Source organism: Paramisgurnus dabryanus, chromosome 5 (assembly GCF_030506205.2).
Source record: "Paramisgurnus dabryanus chromosome 5, PD_genome_1.1, whole genome shotgun sequence".
Classification (NCBI taxonomy): Eukaryota; Metazoa; Chordata; class Actinopteri; order Cypriniformes; family Cobitidae; genus Paramisgurnus; species Paramisgurnus dabryanus.
The window spans coordinates 31,719,539-31,741,574 of NC_133341.1; the positions used below are offsets into that span (position 1 = coordinate 31,719,539).

Genomic DNA, 22,036 nt, shown 5'->3' on the forward strand with positions numbered 1-22,036 from the left:
CTGTCATTTTCTGCACCGCGCATACAGAAGACTTTTTCCCCTTCAAGGCATTTCTTTTTTCAGAAGAGAGACCTGTCATGTCCATGATGCACGTTTAAACACTTTATAGTTGTTCAGTTCAGTTATGTACACACTTTGCAGAGTTTCTGTTAATGCGGTTGTCACTACTTGCATTTTGCAGGAGTTAATTCGGTTGTCGAATGCGGTTGTCAGTCCCGTAAATAACTGAATTGTGTGTGTACAGAACAGGATAAAACAGTTCAGTATAGAACAGTATGTAAGAAATTTATATAAATTAATCATAAAATGGCCCTGATATGTCACTAGACAAATCATTTTCATTTCAAATACTTATATCACTGACAACAGTGGTATGGCCAGGATATTGTCATTTAAAAAGTGGAGTTGCAGCCCTCAACTGATGTTTATGTTGTCATTTTGTGTATTGGCCACAATAATACATACTGTTTCTTTAAGCATTAAAAGGTGAAGTGACAACTGACTTAATATGCAGTGTGTGCGGGCCCTACTACTCAGTCACTAATGCTCTCACTCACTCACTAACTAACTCACTTACTCACTCACTCACGACTGTAATACACACACTCACCAACCTTTCATGAACTCAATCTCCAGTATATCCGGCTCATTTGGTGAATCTGCTGGGCTCTTGGTCATTTGATAGAGATCTGACGGTGCATGATTCTGACAAACACCAAATAATAAAAACAAATAGTTGATTTCATCTCATTTCACAGCTCGATCAGCAATGCAGTGGTTTTGCACATTCAGAACAGATTATATACACAAATATGACATTAGTCTACATATATACACACTGTATGTAGACAAGAAACCTTTAAATACCCTCAAGCTCTTAAATAAAATAGCAACAATCAATGCACTAGTTTACAACTCTCTTTCATGTTCACTGTCACTCGTCCTTGATAGAGAGAGAGAGAGAGAGAGAGAGAGAGAGAGAGAGAGAGAGAGAGAGAGAGAGAGAGAGAGAGAGAGAGAGAGAGAGAGAGAGAGAGAGAGAGAGAGAGAGAGAGAGAGAGAGAGAGAGAGAGAGAGAGAGAGAGAGAAAGAGAGAGCACGATTGCAATATTTGTACACAAATGCTTTGGCAATACCAATGTACAGTGAGAGAAAGACAAAAACACTTAGAAGTTATAACCCAATGATATAATTAATGGAAAATGCAAATAATATTTATTCTGCAGGGACAAAAGAATATGAAGGAGATATGAAGAGTTCAGATGCAAAACCCTCTAAGTGCGTCTAAAGTTTTCTCATAAATTAGCATTTAGCTCTTATATTTAGTAGAGCCTGACCGATGAAGGATTTTGAATGCCGATACCGATACAAATGATTGTTGGTTTTAAAATCCGATATTCTGATATATCGGCCGATATTTTTACCTTTTTTTATTTCAGAAACGCGCAACAAAACATTAAAAGATTTCCCTAACAATAGTTATTTGTAGTTATTTATGAGTTTTAACTAAAATAATATGATAATGCATTTTAAAAAGAAACTTGTTTCTTGTATTGTCACAACAGAACTGAGGAACATCAAAATCTATTAAAGTTCTGATAAATAAAATGTATAAAAATACAAACTTAAGATATGAAACGTAAAGGCCTTTAAACAAAAACAACAACAACCAAATTAAAGTTACCAGTTTTAAAAGACTTGGTTCATAAATATAACTTTAAATAGGACTGGAGACAAATTCTGTTAAGTTCTGATAAATAACAACAACAGCAAAATATAAATTGCTGATCACTTGACTCAGGCAGGGGCTAGACGCCTAAATCTGGACCCCACCAGCAGCTACTGGTTCAGAGTGCTCTTTCAAAAACATTTTTTTAATATTCATTTATCGGCCATTATGAATGGCGATACCGATAGTTTGGAAAACGCTTAATACCTTAATGCCGATATATCGGGCGGGCTCTAATATTTAGGTTCAGTTAATTCACTTTAAAGTGCACCTATTTCATTGCTAAAAACAATGTTATTTTGTGTATTTGGTATGCAATGTGTTCACGTGGTTTATGGTTCAAAACACATTATTTTCCACATACCATACATTTTTGTAGCTCCAGAATTCACTCTCTTACTGAAACGCACTGATTTGAAAAGCTCTGTGTCTCTGATTGGCCTGAATACCTCTAACGACAGCCAGAAATGTGACGCTCCTTACCATGTTTGAAAGATTCGCTCACAATGCAGTGCTGACAGGAGTTAACTTACAGGCTGTGAGTCAGAAGCAGGATGAATTATGATAATGTCGGTCTTTACTACAACACCAATCCCAGGAAGTGAACTGTGGACTACAATCTGTGTGTTTGTTGTAGTCCAAGAATGTTGAAGATGATAACTCGCGTCGAAGTTTAGTTTGGGGTTTGTACTTTTTGCATATTGTTAACATGTACTGATACACAATTACACAGCAAAGGAAATTTAAAAAGGTGAATCTGACAATAGGTGCCCTTTAAAGGTGCAGTGTGTAATTTTTAGAAGAATCTCTTGACAGAAATGCAAAATAATATACAAAACTATATTAGCAGGGGTGTATAAAGACCTTTTTATAATGAACTGTTATGTGCTTATTAACTTAGAACGAGACCTTTTTATCTACATACACCGAGGGTCCCCTTACATGGAAGTCGCCATTTTGTGCCGCCATTTTTCTACAGAAGGCCTTAAAGGACAATTTTTTTTACTAAGTTGTCTCCGACGATGACATGTTTGTCTGGTGGCGGCTACCGTAGCTTTTATATGTGTTTGAAAAGCGAGGGGTGGGCAGTGGAGTAAGCCGTTGGTTGCAATTCGCAACCTCACCACTAGATGCTGATAAAATTTACACACTGCAGCTTTAATGGCAATTAAAAGGTTATTAGTCATAAACAGAAATGCCATATTTTCCCAAATGTCTATTTAACATATCTGCCAAATCTTTCACTTCAAAACCATCTAGTATGCAAAAATCTGCACTTCTTTAAAAAAGTCTAGGCTCTCTTCACTGTCCTTTCTGAAAAAAGGTAAAATGCTCAACAATTAATTTAATATCCTAATATAATCAGTAAACCTCATATTAAAAACTTGTGACATACGCGTGCCATCATTCATCCAGTTTTTTTTCCATGCACTAAGAGGACTTTGCTGAAAAATCCTAAAAGATTCTGCCAACAAAGCGGTATTTCTGAATGGCCAGAGAATTAAGTGGATTTGAAGTGAAAGTATTTAATGAACGTATAATACGTGCCGAGAGCATTCGGTCAATATCAATACCTCATTTTTGACAGAGGTGGCATTTAGCAGCTTTTGCATCTGAGCTTTTCATATATTTACTTCTGAAAAAGTCTTGACGTAAGACAGAAATGTACTTCTGCTTGATAAAACCTTGCAGTTTGGTCCGCCTTGTGTGTGTGTGTTTTGTTGTATGTGTTTAAGAGTGGTAGGGGGCGTTAAAACAGTGTCAATCCGGTGTCCGTACCCCCTTCCAATTACCAGAGATTACAGCGAGATGACAGTCCATGCGTCCTGAGCTGAGACAAATTGCAGGGGAACTATGCAAAATAACCACTGGGTGCATTTAAATGGAAAGCTTTACCAGACAAACATCATCATATGATAACTAATCTCTACTGGCACAAGTCTAAATGTGCGTCGCTCTTTAACTAAACGCCATCTCCGAGCGCACTGCAACGCATTCCCTATTTTCTGCTTCACTTATATCTGTCCCGAGCTAAAACTATGTGGAGAAATGGCACTAAAAGCCATTTGAACAAATCTCTAGATAGGGGAAAATTTGTGGCTGGAATTTTGACAGCTAAACCTTGTTTCTTTGGTAAGTCTAAACGTGTCAGGCATCGACTAAAAGTATAAACTAATCCATTTGAAACGAGTCCGACCCCTCATATTTAAGCGTTAAATTCCTGATCAATACACAACGTTCAAACAAACTGAACAACTTCTGAAATGCATGCGAAAGAAACTCCAACAGGGTTCACAGAGGGACCGGTGTTGATATAATGTGATGGGATCAATGAATTTCAATTCTAACCCCCCGCTGGTGGATCTGATCTTACCCCGTAACCCAGAAAGAAAAGCAAAGGTAGAAATAATCCAGAGAGAGAGAGAGAGAAAAGAGAGAGAGAGCATTGGTGGCAAATGGTCCGTGAACAGCACCATCATGTCGCCGGTACGCGGCTCGCTATGTCGCTTTATTCACCTCTCCGTATATTGTTGTCCTGCGAGGGAGCTGAGCAGCCATGCTGAAAGCCACACGCTGCATGAACTTAGAGCAAGTAAATTTCTCTCTTTCCACATGTTAGCTGCCTCATTTGCTTTCAATCAAAGACGGAGGAGGAGGAGGAGGAGGAGAGCAGCTCGGAAAAAAACGGGAGATGAAGAATAAAAATGTCAGATTGTGGAAAGAATGAAGCGAAGAGATGAAGTAAAGGAGCGATTTCTGGCCACTGGATTGGAAATGACACTTAAATCACAGTTTCCTGGACCTGAAGCACTAACTTGTTGGTAAATTGGAAAGAGAAAATAAGAATCTGTAAACACCAGAGGATCGTTTGATTTTCAAATCCACAATGAATGTCTTTCAAATGAATCGGCCACTAACTGTTGGTTATAACCAATATAGATCTAACGTATAAGTAGTAATATGTTTAAAATATGCAGACACTTAAATAAAAACAGAATCTTCTCAAATTCTCGGTCACACCAAAGGTTTCTTTGTGACGACCAAACAACATTTTCACTTCTGTTCATCATAAAAATAATAGACAAACAGAACAAGAGACAGGTAAGAGTGGACTTCTCAATGACTATACATAAATTAAAAAAATTAAATAAATAAGAAAAGACAAGACAAGACGAGGAGAGATGAGACGAGACGAGACGAAAGAAGAAGAGGAAACTGTTCTGCTTGAACAGATGAAGGATAAAATGCAAACAACCAAAAGGTTTTATAATGATCTTTAAAAGCTTTAATAACATTTATTTTGCAGAGAAATGTATAAATGTGCCAGCATGTTTTATTGTTTCTTAACATAAAACTAACATAAAAAAATTGACTTGCACCAATTAATAAAGAAAAGCAGCCAAAAAGAGTCCAGAAGATTGGTTTTAGGCAAAGGCATTAAAGATGCAATTTAGACCCTGTTTACACAAGAACGCTCGAGGGTGAAAACGTAAAAATATTTGATCAGATGTGCCTTTCGTTTACACTGCGACAGTGTTTTTGGGGCTTAAACGCACAAAAAAGTAAAACTTAAAAACTTTAAAAATGCTTAAAAACGAGAACAAAGAAGAAGCTTGTACGCAGGCGCGTGGACTTGGTGTTGTTGTGTGTCAGTGACTCACATTGCCACCTAGCTGTCTGGAGTGGACACTACATCGAAAATCGCACACTTTTGCATCACCATATGCACCCAGATTTCTCCCCCAAAACGCTCATATTAACGCAGAATAAAAAGTGATGCAGCGTTTTTTCTTCAGATCATTTCCGTGTAAACCTAGCCTTAATCTGAGCATAAATCCAATAGTGAAGCTTGTGTTATTCCATCATTTCGACAAGTTTACTATTAAAGCCACAATATGTAGGATTTTCACCACTAGAGGTTGCTATCACACAATAACAAAGGCGAGTGGAATGATGGCAGGCCCTGTCCCAAATGGCGCACTTCATGTGGACTTAAATTGCGCTTGCTCGCTTAGTCTACGAGTACGTAGGGTCTCCCATCTGTAATTTTTACGCTCCGACGTGTGCTCATCAGCGCCCCCTTTACACCCTTGATTTGGTCTTCGGTGAAGCCCGCACTGCACTTCATGCACTTTGCCAACCCACAAGTCCTTGCGAAAGATCAATCAGACCAATCAGAAGATGGATGGGAGGAGTTCACACTGATGGGCAACTTCTCTTCCTATTTCCTGCGTGACGCACACATCTGCCCCAAAATGCGACTCTGGTGCGCCCTCGTGGACTCGCATCAGGGGTCCCTAAGTTCTGCACTACATGATGTCATCAAAGTGACTCTGAGCAAGTCCACAAGTCCAGAGTGTGCCATTTAGGACAGGGCCTTAGATGTTGTTTTCATCATTTACAGACGTATGAGTTTGCTAATCATGTTCATGGATGAGGTCCTGAATTAATGCTTTATTACCTGCGTTTGATCACATTATGTTACGCCATCGTAATGAATTAGCTACAAGGCATAACAGCTGCGCAATTTATAAGTTTTATTACATGGCTCTCTAAAATGCTTGATTCTGATTGGCCAGTCGTGACATTCCAAGGTTCGTCTAGTCAGATAACTAGCACTCAAAACTAATAACACATGTTAACCCGGATGCTGCAAGTTTAATGTAACAGTTTAATATTACACAAATTAAATATAAAGATGTCTTTAAATAAAACATCCAGCATTATATTTACAAATGATTAAACCAAATAGTGTGTTCGTGACATTTGAACGTCTTGTCAACGGGTTTTCCTCACGGAAGGTCTGTATTCGTTCAAAATGAGCAAATAAAATTTTTTAAATCAATATTAAATGCTCCTTATCCTACTTATGACGTAAATTTTTTTATTTATGATCAAAAAAAGCTATGATCACACTGTCAGGGCTGATTTCTACAATAACAACCTGCTGCCTGTACATTATCCTTACATAGCTGCCAAAGCGTGGATATTAAGTCACTTAAATGGCAACAATTACAAGGGAGATGAGGGAAGAGCCATTATATATAATTGTAAATTAGGAATTTCTTTGGATTTACAAATCCTTGTTAACTTTTGGGATAATGGAAGTGCGCAATTGTATTAAATATATCACATTGTCCAAGAGGTTTTTGAATATTTTATTACATATTGTGGCTTTAATCTAAAATGTGTTAAATAATAAATTATCAAGAATGAATAAGTGACCCTAAACTTTTGAACAGTAGTGTATTTTTTATTTCTAATGTCATCATTATACAAATAATAATTAACCTCCTAAGACCTGGTGTGTCCACATTTTTTTGTTACTTAATTCTGTGTAACTAGAACCTGTTGTACACAAACATGGACAATTACACTGCTTTATGTTCAAAGAAAATTATTGGGTTATTATATTTATTGGTTCTTCCTATAACCCCAAATAGCTGGAAGAAATCTAAAATGCAAGCCAAACCAAAGCTCGGAGGTTAAGCTAATGGTAAGGATTCAACATTTTAAACTTAGGGCATTGTTTTATCTCAGTTGCTCTATGTTGGCAGTATGTGTTCGATGCCCAGAGGACACACATACTGATAAACAAATTCATACTTTCAATGCACTGTAAGTCGCTTCATTTACTGCCAAATGCATAAATGTTAATGTAAGGCAGAACCCAAGCATTATAATCACCATATGAAATAAAGCTCATCCCTCTCAGTGTAAGTGACAGAGTCTTTTGTAATGTCCCTGTTAACGGTAACATGACAGCGTCACGGTATACTGAGTCCCCTCCCACGTCGAAGCCCGAGGCCAACAATGGTGTGCGCCAAAGAGCCGGGCACCCTGGAGGCCCGGCTGGGTCATAGTCGCCCGATCTCGCTCCCATGAAATCAGAAATTACCCCGACCCACTTTGATGACAGTTCACTGTTTGTGTGTCCTCTGCTCTTTCACAAGACACCACGAAACCAGAGATAAAAGAAGGATGGGCGGACATTTACGAGGGGCTGTGTTATAAGGGCCAAGGCTGGTGACCCGGGGAAGTAAGGTCACCTGCACGATGAAGATTTTCTATGTATATTATTTTGCATCAAGTAGTAGAAATAGTGTAATGTTACACAGAAAATTACAGAGATATATACTGTAAAGACCTGGACCTGGGAGCTTTTTTAATATTCATTCTTGTGGTCTTGGCCACTTAAATAAGCATAAACGCAACAGGAGAAAAAGTGCACAAGACTTATCCCACGATCTGAAAAATGCAAATACTCAAACTAGATCCACACTAGATCCCCTCACTCTTCATCTGCCCTGCCTCCTTTACAATAAATAATGAGTCCCTGTGAAATCTGGTCCAAAATTCCAGAAAAATGCCCGAAAATCATGCAAGTAGCCAAACACATAAGATTACAGATGTGGAGATTGGAACAAATCCGAAGAGTGAAATGTTGGACACTTAATGCTCTGAGCCGTATCTAAACAATTTAATGTCAAAATCTAGTTTTGAAATATTTACATAAAAGAGATTTTGCTCATTTTATTCATCTAATAGCATTTCAAATAAACTAATTTTCCAGGTGGTCTCTTACCTTCGGATTCTCCAGAATTCCAGACTCATAGCTGTTGACAATACACACATTACTTTAATTTTATGTACAATAACAACAGTCACAAATGAATAAACAAACAAATAAAGAGTTTGAAAGTGTAAATATGATTTTATTTATGTATCACCTGATGTGCATGAGATTTGCATCCATGCTCCACGGAGCCTTCGGAGTGACTGGAACAGGAATACCGTGTTTCTGAAGGAATAAAACAAACGTGATTTATCAACAAACATATATTGTAATTTATTAAGTATGCATTGGCTGTCTTTTCTGTTTTATGTATTACAGACTTACAGATGTATTTTAAATGCATGAGAAAAAGTGAACACGATCTAAACCACACAAAATCAAGCATCCACCCTTAATGGCTGCTTCTGATGAGGTGGTAAAGAGCGCCCTCTACTGGTCTCAATGAGTTTTTACAGTAGCCATCTACATTTTATTAGATTCAAGGGTCTCTTAAAATGATCGCAATGCATTTAAATACAATAAAAAACATTGTGAAGACACTTTATCAAGTAATACCTCAGCATACTCCATCAAATCTTTTCTTCCTCGAAAACGGTTGTAAAACTCTGGAATCCTCCATGGGGCGATGATCTGATGTTTGAAAGATAAAGAGCCTGATCAGATATTACTAGGTAATAATACATCAACTTTCTTAAGCTCAACTTACCTTCACTTCAGGGTACAAAGCATAACAGGTTAGTTCAAATCGAATCTGGTCATTTCCCTATTCAAAACAAAGAAAGACAAGAATGATTTAAAACATTTTCTCATGTGTTTATACATTTATGCATTTGTTTGATGCTTTTATCCAACGCGACTTACAGTGCATTACAAGACATACAGTTTATCAGTATGTGTGTTCGCTGGGTTCGAACCCACAACAACCTTTTGCAAATGCTAATGCAATGCTCTACCAATGAGTGTACAGGAACATAATGAAAATAGTTTGGTGAGTTTACGCAGTTAAAGTTGCTTTAAGTAGACTCAATCCCAAGGCAAATGTCTCCATCTAGTGGTAAAATGTAAACTTACACAGCTTGCCTTTTTTATTATGGTCTGAAATATTAAATAAAACCAGTCCTGTTTTTATGATAAATCTTTCATTTGCACATGTTGTTTTGTAAAGTTTTCTTTAAAATGACATCTTTTGTTATTTCTTAAAGCTGAACAGTTTAATGTCTGCACCTTTCCAGTGGCCCCGTGGGAAACATACTGAGCATCTTCCTGTTGGGCGATCTGGACCTGCCGGCGGGCGATACACGGCCTGGCGATCGATGTGCCCAAGAGGTATCGGTCCTCATATATGGCATTAGCCTGCACTGACGGCCAGATAAACTCCTCAACGAATTCAGAACGCAGGTCCTCGATAAACACCTGAATGACAAATGTGTGAATGCCAACCCTTCAATGTTTTTTCCATAATTCATTAATAAATATTTGATCTGTGTTGTAAATCATGTTAACATGGTTTTGACTTTTACCTTCTTGGCACCAAGTTTCTCAGCTTTCTCGCGGGCAGCCTCAAAGTCCTCGTCCTGTCCAATGTTGGCCTATTGATTTATGACAGAAAAAATTTAGATAAAATGCGTCACTAAAGTCCCAAACTAAAATGCATGTTTGAGATGTCTTAACTGAATACACAAACATCTTAAAATATATCAGTGGCATTGTTTTGTCTTAAAATGTATGCCAATAAAGATTTTGTAAGGTATGTTTGAATAAACTACTTAAAATGTCCTATTGGTTTTATCTAGAGTCTAGACCCTCTCTGGGATATCGCCCAAATGAGTTTTAAAATCAGTCAAAAGGCTTTCTGTGTGCATGGTTTAAATTTACTGAGATATCAGAAGATTTCTGCTTAAAAAAAGATCTGGATCATTGTTGTAGTTTTAAGCCTTTTATTGCCTAAAAAAGAGCATTTTATCCACAACTGTTGTTTAGTGCAATATGGAAACGCACAAAAAATCTTAATCTTAAACTAAACATAAACCATCAGAAACTCCAGTACACTTTTAGTGTACTTTTAGTTAAGACTTCACCCTGTTTAACTGACTATTATACAACACAATGCACAAGTCAGTGCATGAATCAACTTGAATTATTTAAAGGGATAGTTCACCCAAAAATGAAAATTCTGTCATCATTTATTCACTATCATGTTGTAAAAACCTGCATAAATTTCTTTGTTCTGATGAACATGAATGGAAGATATTTTGAGAAATGTTTGTAACCAAACCGTTTGTGGACCACATTGACTTCCATAGTGGGAAAAAAATATTACTACTATGTAAGTAAATGGGGTCCACGAATGATTTGGTTACAAACATTTCTCAAAATATCTTCCTTTGTGTGTATCAGAACAAATAAAAATTTATGCAGGTTTTTACAACATGAGAGTGACTAAATGATGGCAGAATTTTCATTTTTGGGTGAACTATTTCTTTAAGATGTACCATGGGGTGAATCATTAAACACCTATGTGCCAAACTTTGAGTCACGAACATTGTTCACAGCTCTCTAAAATTACAGGACAATGTACAGTAAGATGATTTATTAAAGGTGTGGATGTAGAATGCGCTTAACCTGAATTATTTGACTTTACTAGAAGATTGCGTGGAAACCCGTTGAACCAAATCATTTTAGTTTTTACACAGGATGAAACTAAACAGGTTAAGTTGTATAAACATGGAACCTTTAGCGGGTGTAGCAGACAAATCAAGTCGGGATTAGTAGTTTTAAATAAAAAGCATTAGTTCACATTACGAATTTTTCTTTTAGTATATGTTTTAATATAACATTTAATATAAAATATTAAAGGCGACATACTATGAAAATTTGACATTTCACGTTATCTTTGGTGTCACCATTCGTGAAGTTTTAGCTCAAAATATTATATAGAAAATGTATTATACAAAGTTAAAATTGTCACATTATAGGTGTGTGAAAAAATGTGCCATTTTGGGTGTGTCCTTTAAAATGCAAACGAGCTGATGTCTGCACTAAATGGCAGTGGCGTGGTTGGATAATGCAGATCAGTATTATCCCCTTCTGACATCACCAGGGGAGCCAAATTTCAATTAGCTATTTTTTCACATGCTTGCAGAGAATGGTTTACCAAAACTAAGTTTCTGGGTTGAACTTTTTCACATTTTCTAGGTTGATAAAAGCACTGGGGACCCAATTATAGCACTTAAACATGACCCATTGGGAGTCATCTGACATTAGTTTGACTAAGATTACTCAACATTATTACATTATTACTCCACTCACTAGTATGGTTTAATCTTAGCCGCTGTACTTTGCTATTTTGTTTTCCTATGATTTTTCTCTTTTTCTTTTGTTTTTATTCATGTAAAGCTGCTTTGGAACAATTAAACAATTGTTTTACAAAACAAGTGCTTTATAAATAAAATTGAATTGAATAAAGACAATATCTGGGTAAACAGTGAGTTACAGTCATTTAAACTAATTAAATTGTCAAATGTTTACTTGATAACGTTTATGGGGTTAGTAATGTTAATTAAATAAAATGACATATGTATATTTTATGTGTGCAACCTTTATTACCCAGGACTGTAGATGGAAATTAGTTGGCAGCTAAATCTGGTACAAAGCAACTTTTCATTTGTGAGACTATAATGTTTTTATTCATGGTCCCTGACATTTGTGCTTCAAGTCTTTTTCTCTATCTGAGCAGCTGTTGTTGTGAATAGACGGATTCAGGCATGAGGAAAAAACGCTTAGTAAGCAATGTTTTAAGCCTTTGTGAATGAGTCCAACATGTGAGTACATTGGACTCCTACTGGAAAGACTGATTTACCAAAATGAAAAAAAAAAGTATAACCTGTTCAACCTGACATGTGTCTTGGGTTTTTGCAAGGAAATAATTAAATTTTTACTTGGGTAATTATAGTGAACAAAGAAAAGATAAGTCACCAGGTAAGCGATGACATCATAACCCTGTTCCTTGAGCCAAACCAGAATGCATGACGTGTCCAGACCACCACTGTACGCCAAGACCACCGTGCCCTTTGACATCTCTGACTCTTACAGGACTTTCACCTAAACAAGTTCAACATAATCAAGTCCAAAATCTGTGACTGCTCTAAAAACATGGGTTTCAAAATTAACCTGCATAAATTGTGAAACATTAAAACAAAGATTTTGATGTAAAATTATAAATTAAATATTTAAACATGCACACATTAGCAGTCACTAATGAAAGTTATCTGTGGAAAAGTTCATATAAATTAAAGAAAAAAAAACATTTAAATAAAAATTAAAGACTAAATTACACGAATCAAATTGTTACGCAGATTAAATAACGATAAAATTACCACAAATGAAAATGACAACAGCTTTTCATTCATTTCTCTGACATAAAGAAAACGAGTTTATAAAATAAATCCAAATCTTTGTAAAGCCTGTTTTAATGTAAATCATTAAATTCACATCCATTACTATAATTATGAATTATATGTAAGAAATATAAAAGCAGAAACTCACAGTAAATGTTAGAAAAATGTTTATGAAGGACGCGTCCACATCAAAAAGTCTCCCAGCTTCCACGGGATCTCGTTTCATAAAGGCAGATGCGCGCACACATTCGCTGTCCCGCCCCTCGAGGGTACACGAACCAATCATATCTAGCCTTGTTCAGTGAGCAGCCAATCCAACGAGCGCATTCAGCCTATGTGTAAACTGTAGTAAGCGCCGTATTATCTTTTGATTATTATTTCCTAAAATCAGAAACACTAAGACTTTTTAATACAGAAAAAACATTTGTGCAAAATGTACATTTATGCTTTTATGTGTATTGAGTGCATTAACGATACACATTTTAACAATACTTGCATTACGGTCTCATCTAAACAACCAAAACTATAGAATCACTGTAACACTTTTTAACAAGGTTGTATTTGTTAATGTTAATTAATGCATTAATCAGCATGAACTAACGATAAACAATATCTCTATATCATTTATTCTTCTTCTTATTAATGTTAATACATACGAATACATTTAGAAAATCAAAAGTTGTCACGGTAATATCAGTTAATGCACATGAACTAACAAGTACTTGACAACTGTATTAACTAACCTTAAAAAGATAAATAAATCTTGAAAAACGATATTGGTATATATCATGTTAGCTAATGCATTTACTGATAGTAACAAATTCAACCTTAGTGTAAGACTAACCAGGATGATTTCAAGCTATTGCGAGGGATTATCTGAAAACAGTTTACTGTTTGTTCACTAAGATCCAAATAAAAAAGTCTGATTCTTCTTAAACATCAGCATACGTAATAATACATTAGTATTATTTATTATTTTTGCCTATAATAAAATTCAGACCTTTCAAAATGCATCAATAAACAATCATACACATTATATGGTAAATCACAGTGTAATGCTGCAACACATTTTGTTCACTTGTTTTGCTTTTAATTTTTCAGCCATGAAAACAAAAATACAATATAAACTTCTGAAAAATCAATATAATGAGGTTTTTCATAGATTCAACAGAAAACACTGAGCAAGAGACGAAACCAGGAGCTCTCATCCTATTCAGCCTGTAAAGATGTGTAAAAATGATGCAATTTCACATACGGGTAACATCAACTGCTGTGACCCAAGACAAATGACTAACTCCAGTCAGAGTCCGAGATGTGTACAGTACAAAATCCAAATAAGAGTTCTGAACCTCGACAGACCCGTCTTTTAATTTAGGCCCTCAATAACTTCACTGCTTTATCAAGGCAATTTCAAAAGATAATGAAACATTATAACTTTTTCAAACACAGGCTCCAGAAAAAAGATGAAGATGATGATGATGACGAAAAGGTCTCGGAGGACGAACCACTGAGAACTAGCCGAGCATGATGTACCAATGAAAAGGTGTGACCATCCAAAGTCCCTGACCAGTGAAAGAGGTTTGTGTGGCCGACAACCACAGATGGCTCAGTATATTTTATTTCACACAGACTACTTACATATCATAACACTTGTTATACACAAGCGAGACGCATCCCATCCGTGTCACCATACAAATGGGGATTGAAATGATGCAAATTATTCTGAACCCATGGACCATTTCTTACATTTGTATTGTGTATAAATCACTGCAACATAGGGGCACATAAATAAGTACATAAAATCCCAGTATTTAACATTGCACTTAAAAATACAGGAACTGAACAAACTGTCAAAATAAAGCAAGATGATGTGGATGAAACTCTGCGTTGTGCCGAGCTAGTAAAGCAAAGACGTGTGAGTTCTTGAGTCCCGGGATGAAATGTCTTACCACTCCTTCTTCTTCTCATCCATAGACACGCCGCCCGGTCCGAGAGCGACCACCAGCAGCAGGCCGCCGATCACCGATGTGGTCTGAAAGAAGTCGTATTTCAAGAAGTCGTGCATGGGTTTGTAAGTGGGCACTGTCCAGAAAGCATTGAAGTAGACGTTTATGGCCATAAGCCACACCACCAGCGTGAGAGCCGCCAGTTTGGTCTTGAAGCCGATGGCCACGAGGACGATGAGGGCCGTGCCCACCATATTCTGAAGAATCTGAAGGACAACAGAGAGGTTCAACACTTGTAAGGCTGGGTAGATGATAAAAAAAATTACATTCACGTCAGGCAAGGAACTTGAAAACAGTGAGAAACTTACAGAGAAGAAATTGGAATCAAAGTGAAGCAGCGTCATGAACATCAACACCAGCAGCACTCGGCCGCCCAGCTGCATGTATTGTTTAGGTGAGCTCTCGCCCATAGACGGCACACCAGCGAACATGCTCTTCCCCTCCGACCGAGACTCCGCCAACAGCAGCAACAAACCTCCACCCAAAGCTAGATTTCTACCGGGATAAGAGAAGACAATGAGAGTCGATTCATTTTAAGAGCACAGCAAAAACACTGCAGAAGACAAATGACCGGATAACATAGTCGTTTCACTTTATAATGAAAATTCTTAAATGGTTTAGGTTGGAGCAGATAGTGAAGGAAAACCAGTCAACAAGCATTTAGTACACATCAGACTCCTGTAGTCTTAAGGGGGTTGCACACCAGACGCGCAGCTCAGCGCCGCACCGTTCTAAAAAAAATCGAACACATTGTTTTTATGAGTATACGCACATCGGTGCCGACAGGTGGTGCCTATACGCGCCGCCCAGCTACGACTCAGGAAGTTGCTCAAATCCCTGTCGCGTCACTCACATAGTTTAACATTAAATAACATCATATTTGTCCAAAATCATTAACGATTAACATTGGCTGCTAACGTATATTTTGCATTTTGAAGTAGACGCTATCTGAAGAAGCTCGCGCTATTTAATGTGCACTTCCGGTTTACGATACCTCCGAGTTGTCCTAGACGCGAGTCGATGCGGCGCGTCCGGTGTGCAACCCCCTTTATTGCTAGCCTACTAAACAGTCCCTCCAGAAAAACATGATTATGCGATTGCATGATTCAATGCATAATCAGCCAAAGTCCATATATTTATGTAGGGGATAAATTGCAGATTTCTGCTTGCAAAATATGCGGGCTTGCATGATTTCATAATCCCCGCATTTTCATAGCAAAAAGTCATATATATCTTAGCAGAAAGTTGAAAAATGTTGCATTAACTTCACACATGTGCAGCCATGCCCTCTGTTGTCATGGGAACGTTATGAAGTGACATAATTACGCGATGTGAACATCATTCAAACGCTGCAAAAGCTGCAAACAGTTTTTGCAAGATCACGCAGTTTTTGCAAGTCCCTGCAATTTTGGAAAGTTCCCGCAATTTTCCCGCAAAGTGTTGTGCATGTGCATTTTTTAAAAATTGGGGGAAATCTTCTGCTATACCTTTAATTATCAGATGCTATTAAAAAGGGGTGTCACACCTTGATTTGTGTGTTTGTGATTGAGTCATCTGAGGAAATGGGCGGGGCCTTAATGCCGTGGCTCCTCCTCAAGATTACTACGGCACAGACCGTGGTTTCAAATTATGTCATTGGTCATATTTTGGCTTCATTTATTTACAATGGAAGTCTATTGAGACGGGCTTTCCATCTTTTACAGTCTATGCTTTGTATAAAAGCATCTGCCAAATGTATGAATGCAAAATATAAGAATTTCTATGAACTTACCTCATGAGAAACTTGACATCCCACAGTATACTATAGGCAACAGTCTGAATAAATAAACAGATCATGTAAAGTCATCACAGATATGGAAATACTTAAATCACAAAATATCATAGCACTGAAATTCATGCTGTCTGGTTATTTACTCACCTGTAATGCAATAATGCCAAACAAGCCAAAGCAAGCATACTGCACAAACTTTCTGCTGAGGACCAGGACACATCCACCTGCAGGAACAACCGTAAAACATCAGATTCAGTGTCTGATTATTGCCACTGGATGGTTTATCAGACCAACCACAAAGTTTTGAAAGTTTGGCATATGGCTGCACGATATTGAAGGGAAATGTTATATTTCATAACTTGCTTAAAGATGCAGTGTGTAATTTTTAGAAGGATCTCTTGACAGAAATGCTAAATTATATACAAAACTATATTAAAGACCTTTCATAATGAACCCTTATGTTTTTATTACCTTAGAATGAGACGTTTTTATCTACATACACCGAGGGTCCCTTTACATGGAAGTCGCCATTTTGTGCAGCCATGTTTCAACAGAAGCCCTTAACGGACAAACTTTTTTTACTAAGTTGTCTTCGACAATGGCATGTTTTTTCAGCTGTGACTACTGTAGCTTCTCTATACGTTTTAAAAGCGAGGGGTGAGCAGTGGACTGAGCCGCTGGTTGCAATTTGTAGCCTCACCACTAGATGCCGCAAAAATGTACACACTGCACCTTTAAATGTGATATACAATTTAATAAAGTTGGTAAAATCGAACTACATTATACCAGAATATATACAAAAGTAAAACGCATCATGCACACTATTGCAATAATATTTATTCACCTCAATAAAATGTCATTTATTATACTAAAAGAGTGACCTTAAATGTTTATTTTAAAATAATCAGACGTCACAGGTGTGCATAGAATCTTAGGATAGCCGAGGCCGTGAAGGATTCATCTATGGATCCTTGTTTCAGGGGAAACAAAGGCCAAATTTGGAGGCTGCATGTGGACCATGAATTGGGAGCCCAGTGACATCAATGTCCTTCAAATACTGCCTTCGAAGGATGCAGCCCCAGAAATGGGACGCACCCACTAAAAACATATTCACGTTTTTTTTAAGTGTAGACCGTACAGTTTTGTTATCTTACTTTGCTGGTTTAGACTGTAAAGGGGGTCGCACACCAGACGCGCAGCTCAGCGCCGAGTCGCGTCTAGGACAACTCGGAGGTATCGCACACCGGAAGTGCACATTAAATAGTGCGAGCTTCGTCAGATAGCGCCTACTTCAAAATGCTAAATATACGCTAGCAGCCAATGTTAATCGATAATGATTTGGGACAAATATGATGTTATTTAATGTTAAACTATGTGAGTGGCGCTCTGTGGGATTTGAGCAACTTACTGAGTCCTAGCTGGGTGCCGCGGACAGGCGCCACCTGTCGGCGCCAGTGTGCGTATACTCAAAGAAAACAATGTGTTCTATTTTTTTAGAGCGGCGCTACGTGGCGCTGAGCTGCGCGTCCGGTGTACGACCCCCTTAAATTGCCATCATGCTTTACTATTTCTACTAACTATCTCACTTCACCTGTGCTATAGGTCACTAAACCAGCTCTAGTCATGTGTGTGTGTATGTGTGTGCGTGTGTGTTACCGATCTGTCCGATGAGATTGAGCAGCACGAAGCATGTGGCTATAAAATATCCACAACTCCACGTGGCCTCGATGTAGTCTCTCTGTTCGCTCCACTGGAACCACATACGAATGCCGTCCTCCAGAAACGTGCTGATGAGACACAGACGTGCCAGGTGAGGCAGATAGTGCTTGGTTACCCGCAAGAACTGCAAAAAAAACGAATTGTTGTGATATGTTAGCTGTCAATCAAATGAAATAACATGCACCTGTATAGAAGCCAGTTGTCAAACCATTATAAACCAAATCTTTTAACTAGATCTTCTGAAGAAACATTGCTCTGTTTGCTCTGATTCTATCAGCTTAATATAACAACATGGGGCTGAATTAATGAGCTGGGATAAGGGAACATCTGTTCGTCCAATGGCAGAATGTTCGGGAAACCTGTTTAAAAACCAAAGAGGTTTTTGTCTCTTTAGTTGATGTCAAATCAGAAACATTAACATCGGTCATAAACAGGTAGAGGACAACAAACTCTAGCGTAGTCATGTTGTGAAATAGTCTAGCGCTGTGAACTCTGCTCACCAAAATAACACCAGAGCTTTACCTTCCATATCAGCACTCGCCAGAACCCGGCAGCCAATCAGTGATCAGAACCTTGAAAGTGACTTCACTGACAGCCAATCAGAGCTTTATGTACAGGAACTACCCCATGAGACCAGAGCTAGTACTCAGTCAACAGGTTTATTTCTGACGTATGGGTTGTAAAGGTCTGTTAGGATGTCTAAATATGTTCACTTTCATTTGTTAAAAACTGAAGATTATTTGTGCGTTCGTGACATGTTGTAAATGTTATGCAAAATAAATGCTTACATAAACATACTGAAAATTTCCTAAAGTAATGCATGCACATCATTCGTGTAGTGTGTATTCAATCAGTAGTGTATAAGTTCACAGCTTACAGTAACCTAAATATCTAAAATTCATGTCACTTTGCCACATTTAGACTGCAGATCTGCAGCAAAGCTCAAGTTACATCTCAAGACGAGACACTGGACAGCCAAAAACACAAGTGTGTGCTCTTATTTATATACATTTATGTGTGTATGTTAACTTGGGTTGCTAAATTCCAGAAATTTTCAAGGCTAACACGAGTATATGGGAATTAACAGGAATTAATGGGAATAATCTGGGAATTTGAAAAATTGCAGAGTTGCCTATAACAGGGAACTTAAATGTAGTTAAATCTCGCAGCATAATTATGTTGAAAACAACAAGAATTAATGCAATTTCGGTTAAATTTCTACCCTGCACATTACTGAGTAACATGCACACGACACACTGCTTATAGACGGGCCATTGAGGCCACACCTCATGCATTTACTTGCATTCTTGCATAACATGCACAGATCATTTCTTGAAGCTGGTAAAGCACTATTTTGTTGAAAATTTATGAAGATAGCTGCCATGCAACTACCTCAAGCTGTGGTGCCTTTTCTTTTATATTCTGCTAGCCAGCTTTCTTATCATACAGAATTACGGTACCACCAAGTTTGGATACATTACTATTTTTAATGTTTTTGAAAGAAGTCTCTTATGGTCATCAAGCCTGCATTTATTTGATCAAAAATCATTAAAAGGAAGCACTGCTACTTGGGCTAAGCACCTCGCAGCTTCGCCTTCTGAGAATATAGTTCCTAGTATGTATATGGTTAAAAGATGGCAGTGTACACACTGTGACTATACAAATCACAACATATAAATAGAAAAATGTTGGTGTTATTTTGTCACTTATTGGGAGCAGAATGCTAGCTGGAGCCATTTACTTCCAGTCTTTGTGCTAAGCTAGGCTAGCGGGACGCATGGAGATGAAAAGGGTATGTATGGACTTATCTAACTGTGGGGGATACGGTGAATAAGCTAAAGTCCTAAGGATGACGTGCTCCTTTAAAACTTCTTCAAAATCTGTATTACCTTGCATGCATATCTGTTTATGACCAAAGTAAATGTTTATTTATGTTTACATATGATATATAGTTTATATAATTTTCCCAAAATTTCCAAATAATTCACATAAATTCCCATTAAGTTTCCGATTCGAAATATTTCCAAAATTCCCCAAATTAAGTTCCCTTGGAAAGTTCCTGGAAATTTATTGGAAGCTTTCCACCACTTTTCACTTTGTTAACACATTCAGAATTTCAGATTATACCACAAACAAAAAACAAACACAAAAGCAGACATCTGTTGAAATATTCCCATCATGTGTGTGGATTTCTTGGGTAAAACTAAAGCCTCTTTGCAACCGTGTAATAAGCCCTCTGTTTTGTAAGTGTTGGCTAAACTCATGAGGTTATTGCGCAAGCGTTTCTCAATCTGTTTTAGTGTTATACTTTGATTCAAAACAAGGCAGCAGTAAAAACATTTAGGATCAAACTTTTTACACCTCCAAAAACACATGATCTGTTAGATCAGATATGACTGTTGTCTGTTTTAAGAGTGCGCTTAACTAATTCTCAGATAGCCTTCCCTACAGTATAACTTCCCCTAAACTTATCAGTTTAGGAAGCTTAAAGATGATTTAAGACCTGATAAACCACATTAACTAATATTAAAGTGTGCAAACGTTAACTTACTGCGAGTGTGCATTTAAAGCAATACTATGAGTTTGCTAAGTATTTACAATGACTGACATATGCTGTCCTCGTGAACTGGCTTTAATGTAAATTAATTTACAAAAATAAACCTGCCTGTTTATTTAGTCATCACTTCGTTGCATGTCACGTTTTAAAAATGAATAATAAACAACAACTTGATAAACAATCAAAGCCTAAAGCCAGGTATGATCAGACTGACATATGTTATGTGTTATAATGCACAAGCACGCGCACTTCTATTAACAAACTATACCTTATGTTGTTTATCATATAATGTTAGTACTTATATAAGTCGGACACATTAGATGAGATGTTTTGATGATATAAAGTGTTGCAGATGATGACACGCACCTGATCCGTCACGTCCTCCGCCGCGCTTATTAAATCCTCCTGACCCATCACGCAATATTACCAATTTAACGCAAACAAAATGATAAATATATATATAAACACACGTGTATTAAACACTTAACAGTTTTGCTGCCTGTCTCTAGGCCCCCGTCGCCGTCCCACAATGCAGCGCGCCGCTACGAAAGCTACCCTGCGCGCTCTCGCGCGTGCTTTGCGTGAACAGCGGATCGCCGCTCGATGGGTTTGCCACGTATACCCGCCGCGCATGCGCACTGATGCCCCCTGCGTGCTTAACTGTAATCCAAAAATTTGACTATTAAATAAATTTGGGATTAAAGAGTGATAGTATTAAACAAGACATTATTTCATACAATAGCCATTAAACAATGGGTGTCAATACAATAAATATTAAATAGAAAATTATATAATTAAATAATAAAAACAGAAAAAAAAATATTTTGAAGAAACTACCGGAACATCCTAAAAGCTAAACTTAATTTAAATACTAAAGGGTCAATATAATGTATAATACCAATATTAAGTGAATTATACAATAATTTTAGTAGCGTCAATGTTTTAAGAAAAAATGTTTGCGTGGTTTAGCCTAAACAGTATTTTACAGCCACTAGTAAACAAAATCTATATGGGAAACTTAACTCCATTCTTTTTTACACTGCATATTGTCATGTTTAGTTGCAAATAGATACATTTACACTGCTGGTTGTATATTTATTTGTAAAAAATCTAATCACAAAAATATACACAGAGAGCTCTCCCAGACAAATATTTAATTTAAAGTTTATTCTTTAAAAAAAAGGGTATACTGCAGATAGGATATGTGCATTCTTGTATACTAGTGAATGGTTATGGTTTTTATTTACAATTTTTTAACTGATATACATACAAATTCAAAT

At 37.2% G+C, this 22,036-nt stretch overlaps 2 protein-coding genes across 2 annotated transcripts in view; both read right to left on the bottom strand.

Annotated features, from left to right (window-relative positions):
- ass1 (argininosuccinate synthase 1) overlaps positions 1 to 13,100 on the bottom strand; it is a 29,380-nt gene extending 16,280 nt beyond the window's left edge. Inside the window, exons 1-9 of the mRNA XM_065251034.2 lie at positions 12,852 to 13,100; positions 12,282 to 12,407; positions 9,827 to 9,895; positions 9,531 to 9,719; positions 9,013 to 9,069; positions 8,862 to 8,936; positions 8,461 to 8,531; positions 8,316 to 8,346; positions 615 to 705 (exon numbers count right to left, since the gene is read on the bottom strand). Coding sequence (XP_065107106.1) covers positions 615 to 705; positions 8,316 to 8,346; positions 8,461 to 8,531; positions 8,862 to 8,936; positions 9,013 to 9,069; positions 9,531 to 9,719; positions 9,827 to 9,895; positions 12,282 to 12,383 — 685 coding nt within the window. The 5' untranslated portion in view covers positions 12,384 to 12,407; positions 12,852 to 13,100. The remainder of the gene's footprint in view (positions 1 to 614; positions 706 to 8,315; positions 8,347 to 8,460; positions 8,532 to 8,861; positions 8,937 to 9,012; positions 9,070 to 9,530; positions 9,720 to 9,826; positions 9,896 to 12,281; positions 12,408 to 12,851) is intronic.
- A 671-nt stretch (positions 13,101 to 13,771) lies between these two features.
- On the bottom strand, positions 13,772 to 21,350 carry surf4 (surfeit 4). The gene is made up of 6 exons (XM_065251035.2): positions 21,123 to 21,350; positions 18,137 to 18,323; positions 16,628 to 16,704; positions 16,481 to 16,524; positions 15,018 to 15,204; positions 13,772 to 14,915 (listed from the first exon to the last, which is right to left on the bottom strand). Exons 1-6 carry the CDS (start codon positions 21,168 to 21,170, stop codon positions 14,649 to 14,651), a joined length of 810 nt encoding a protein of 269 aa, XP_065107107.1. The 5' UTR covers positions 21,171 to 21,350; the 3' UTR covers positions 13,772 to 14,648.
- Positions 21,351 to 22,036: the final 686 nt, after the last annotated feature.

Bases quoted from the DNA above. Each gene is read 5' to 3' on its own strand.
- surf4 (XM_065251035.2), bottom strand. From the start codon at position 21,170: ATGGGTCAGGAGGATTTAATAAGCGCGGCGGAGGACGTGACGGATCAG. The intron at 18,324-21,122 runs GTGCGTGTCATC...TTTTTTTTGCAG, and splicing joins CGGAGGACGTGACGGATCAG to TTCTTGCGGGTAACCAAGCA. The intron at 16,705-18,136 runs GTAACACACACG...TTGTTCCTGCAG, and splicing joins CAATCTCATCGGACAGATCG to GTGGATGTGTCCTGGTCCTC.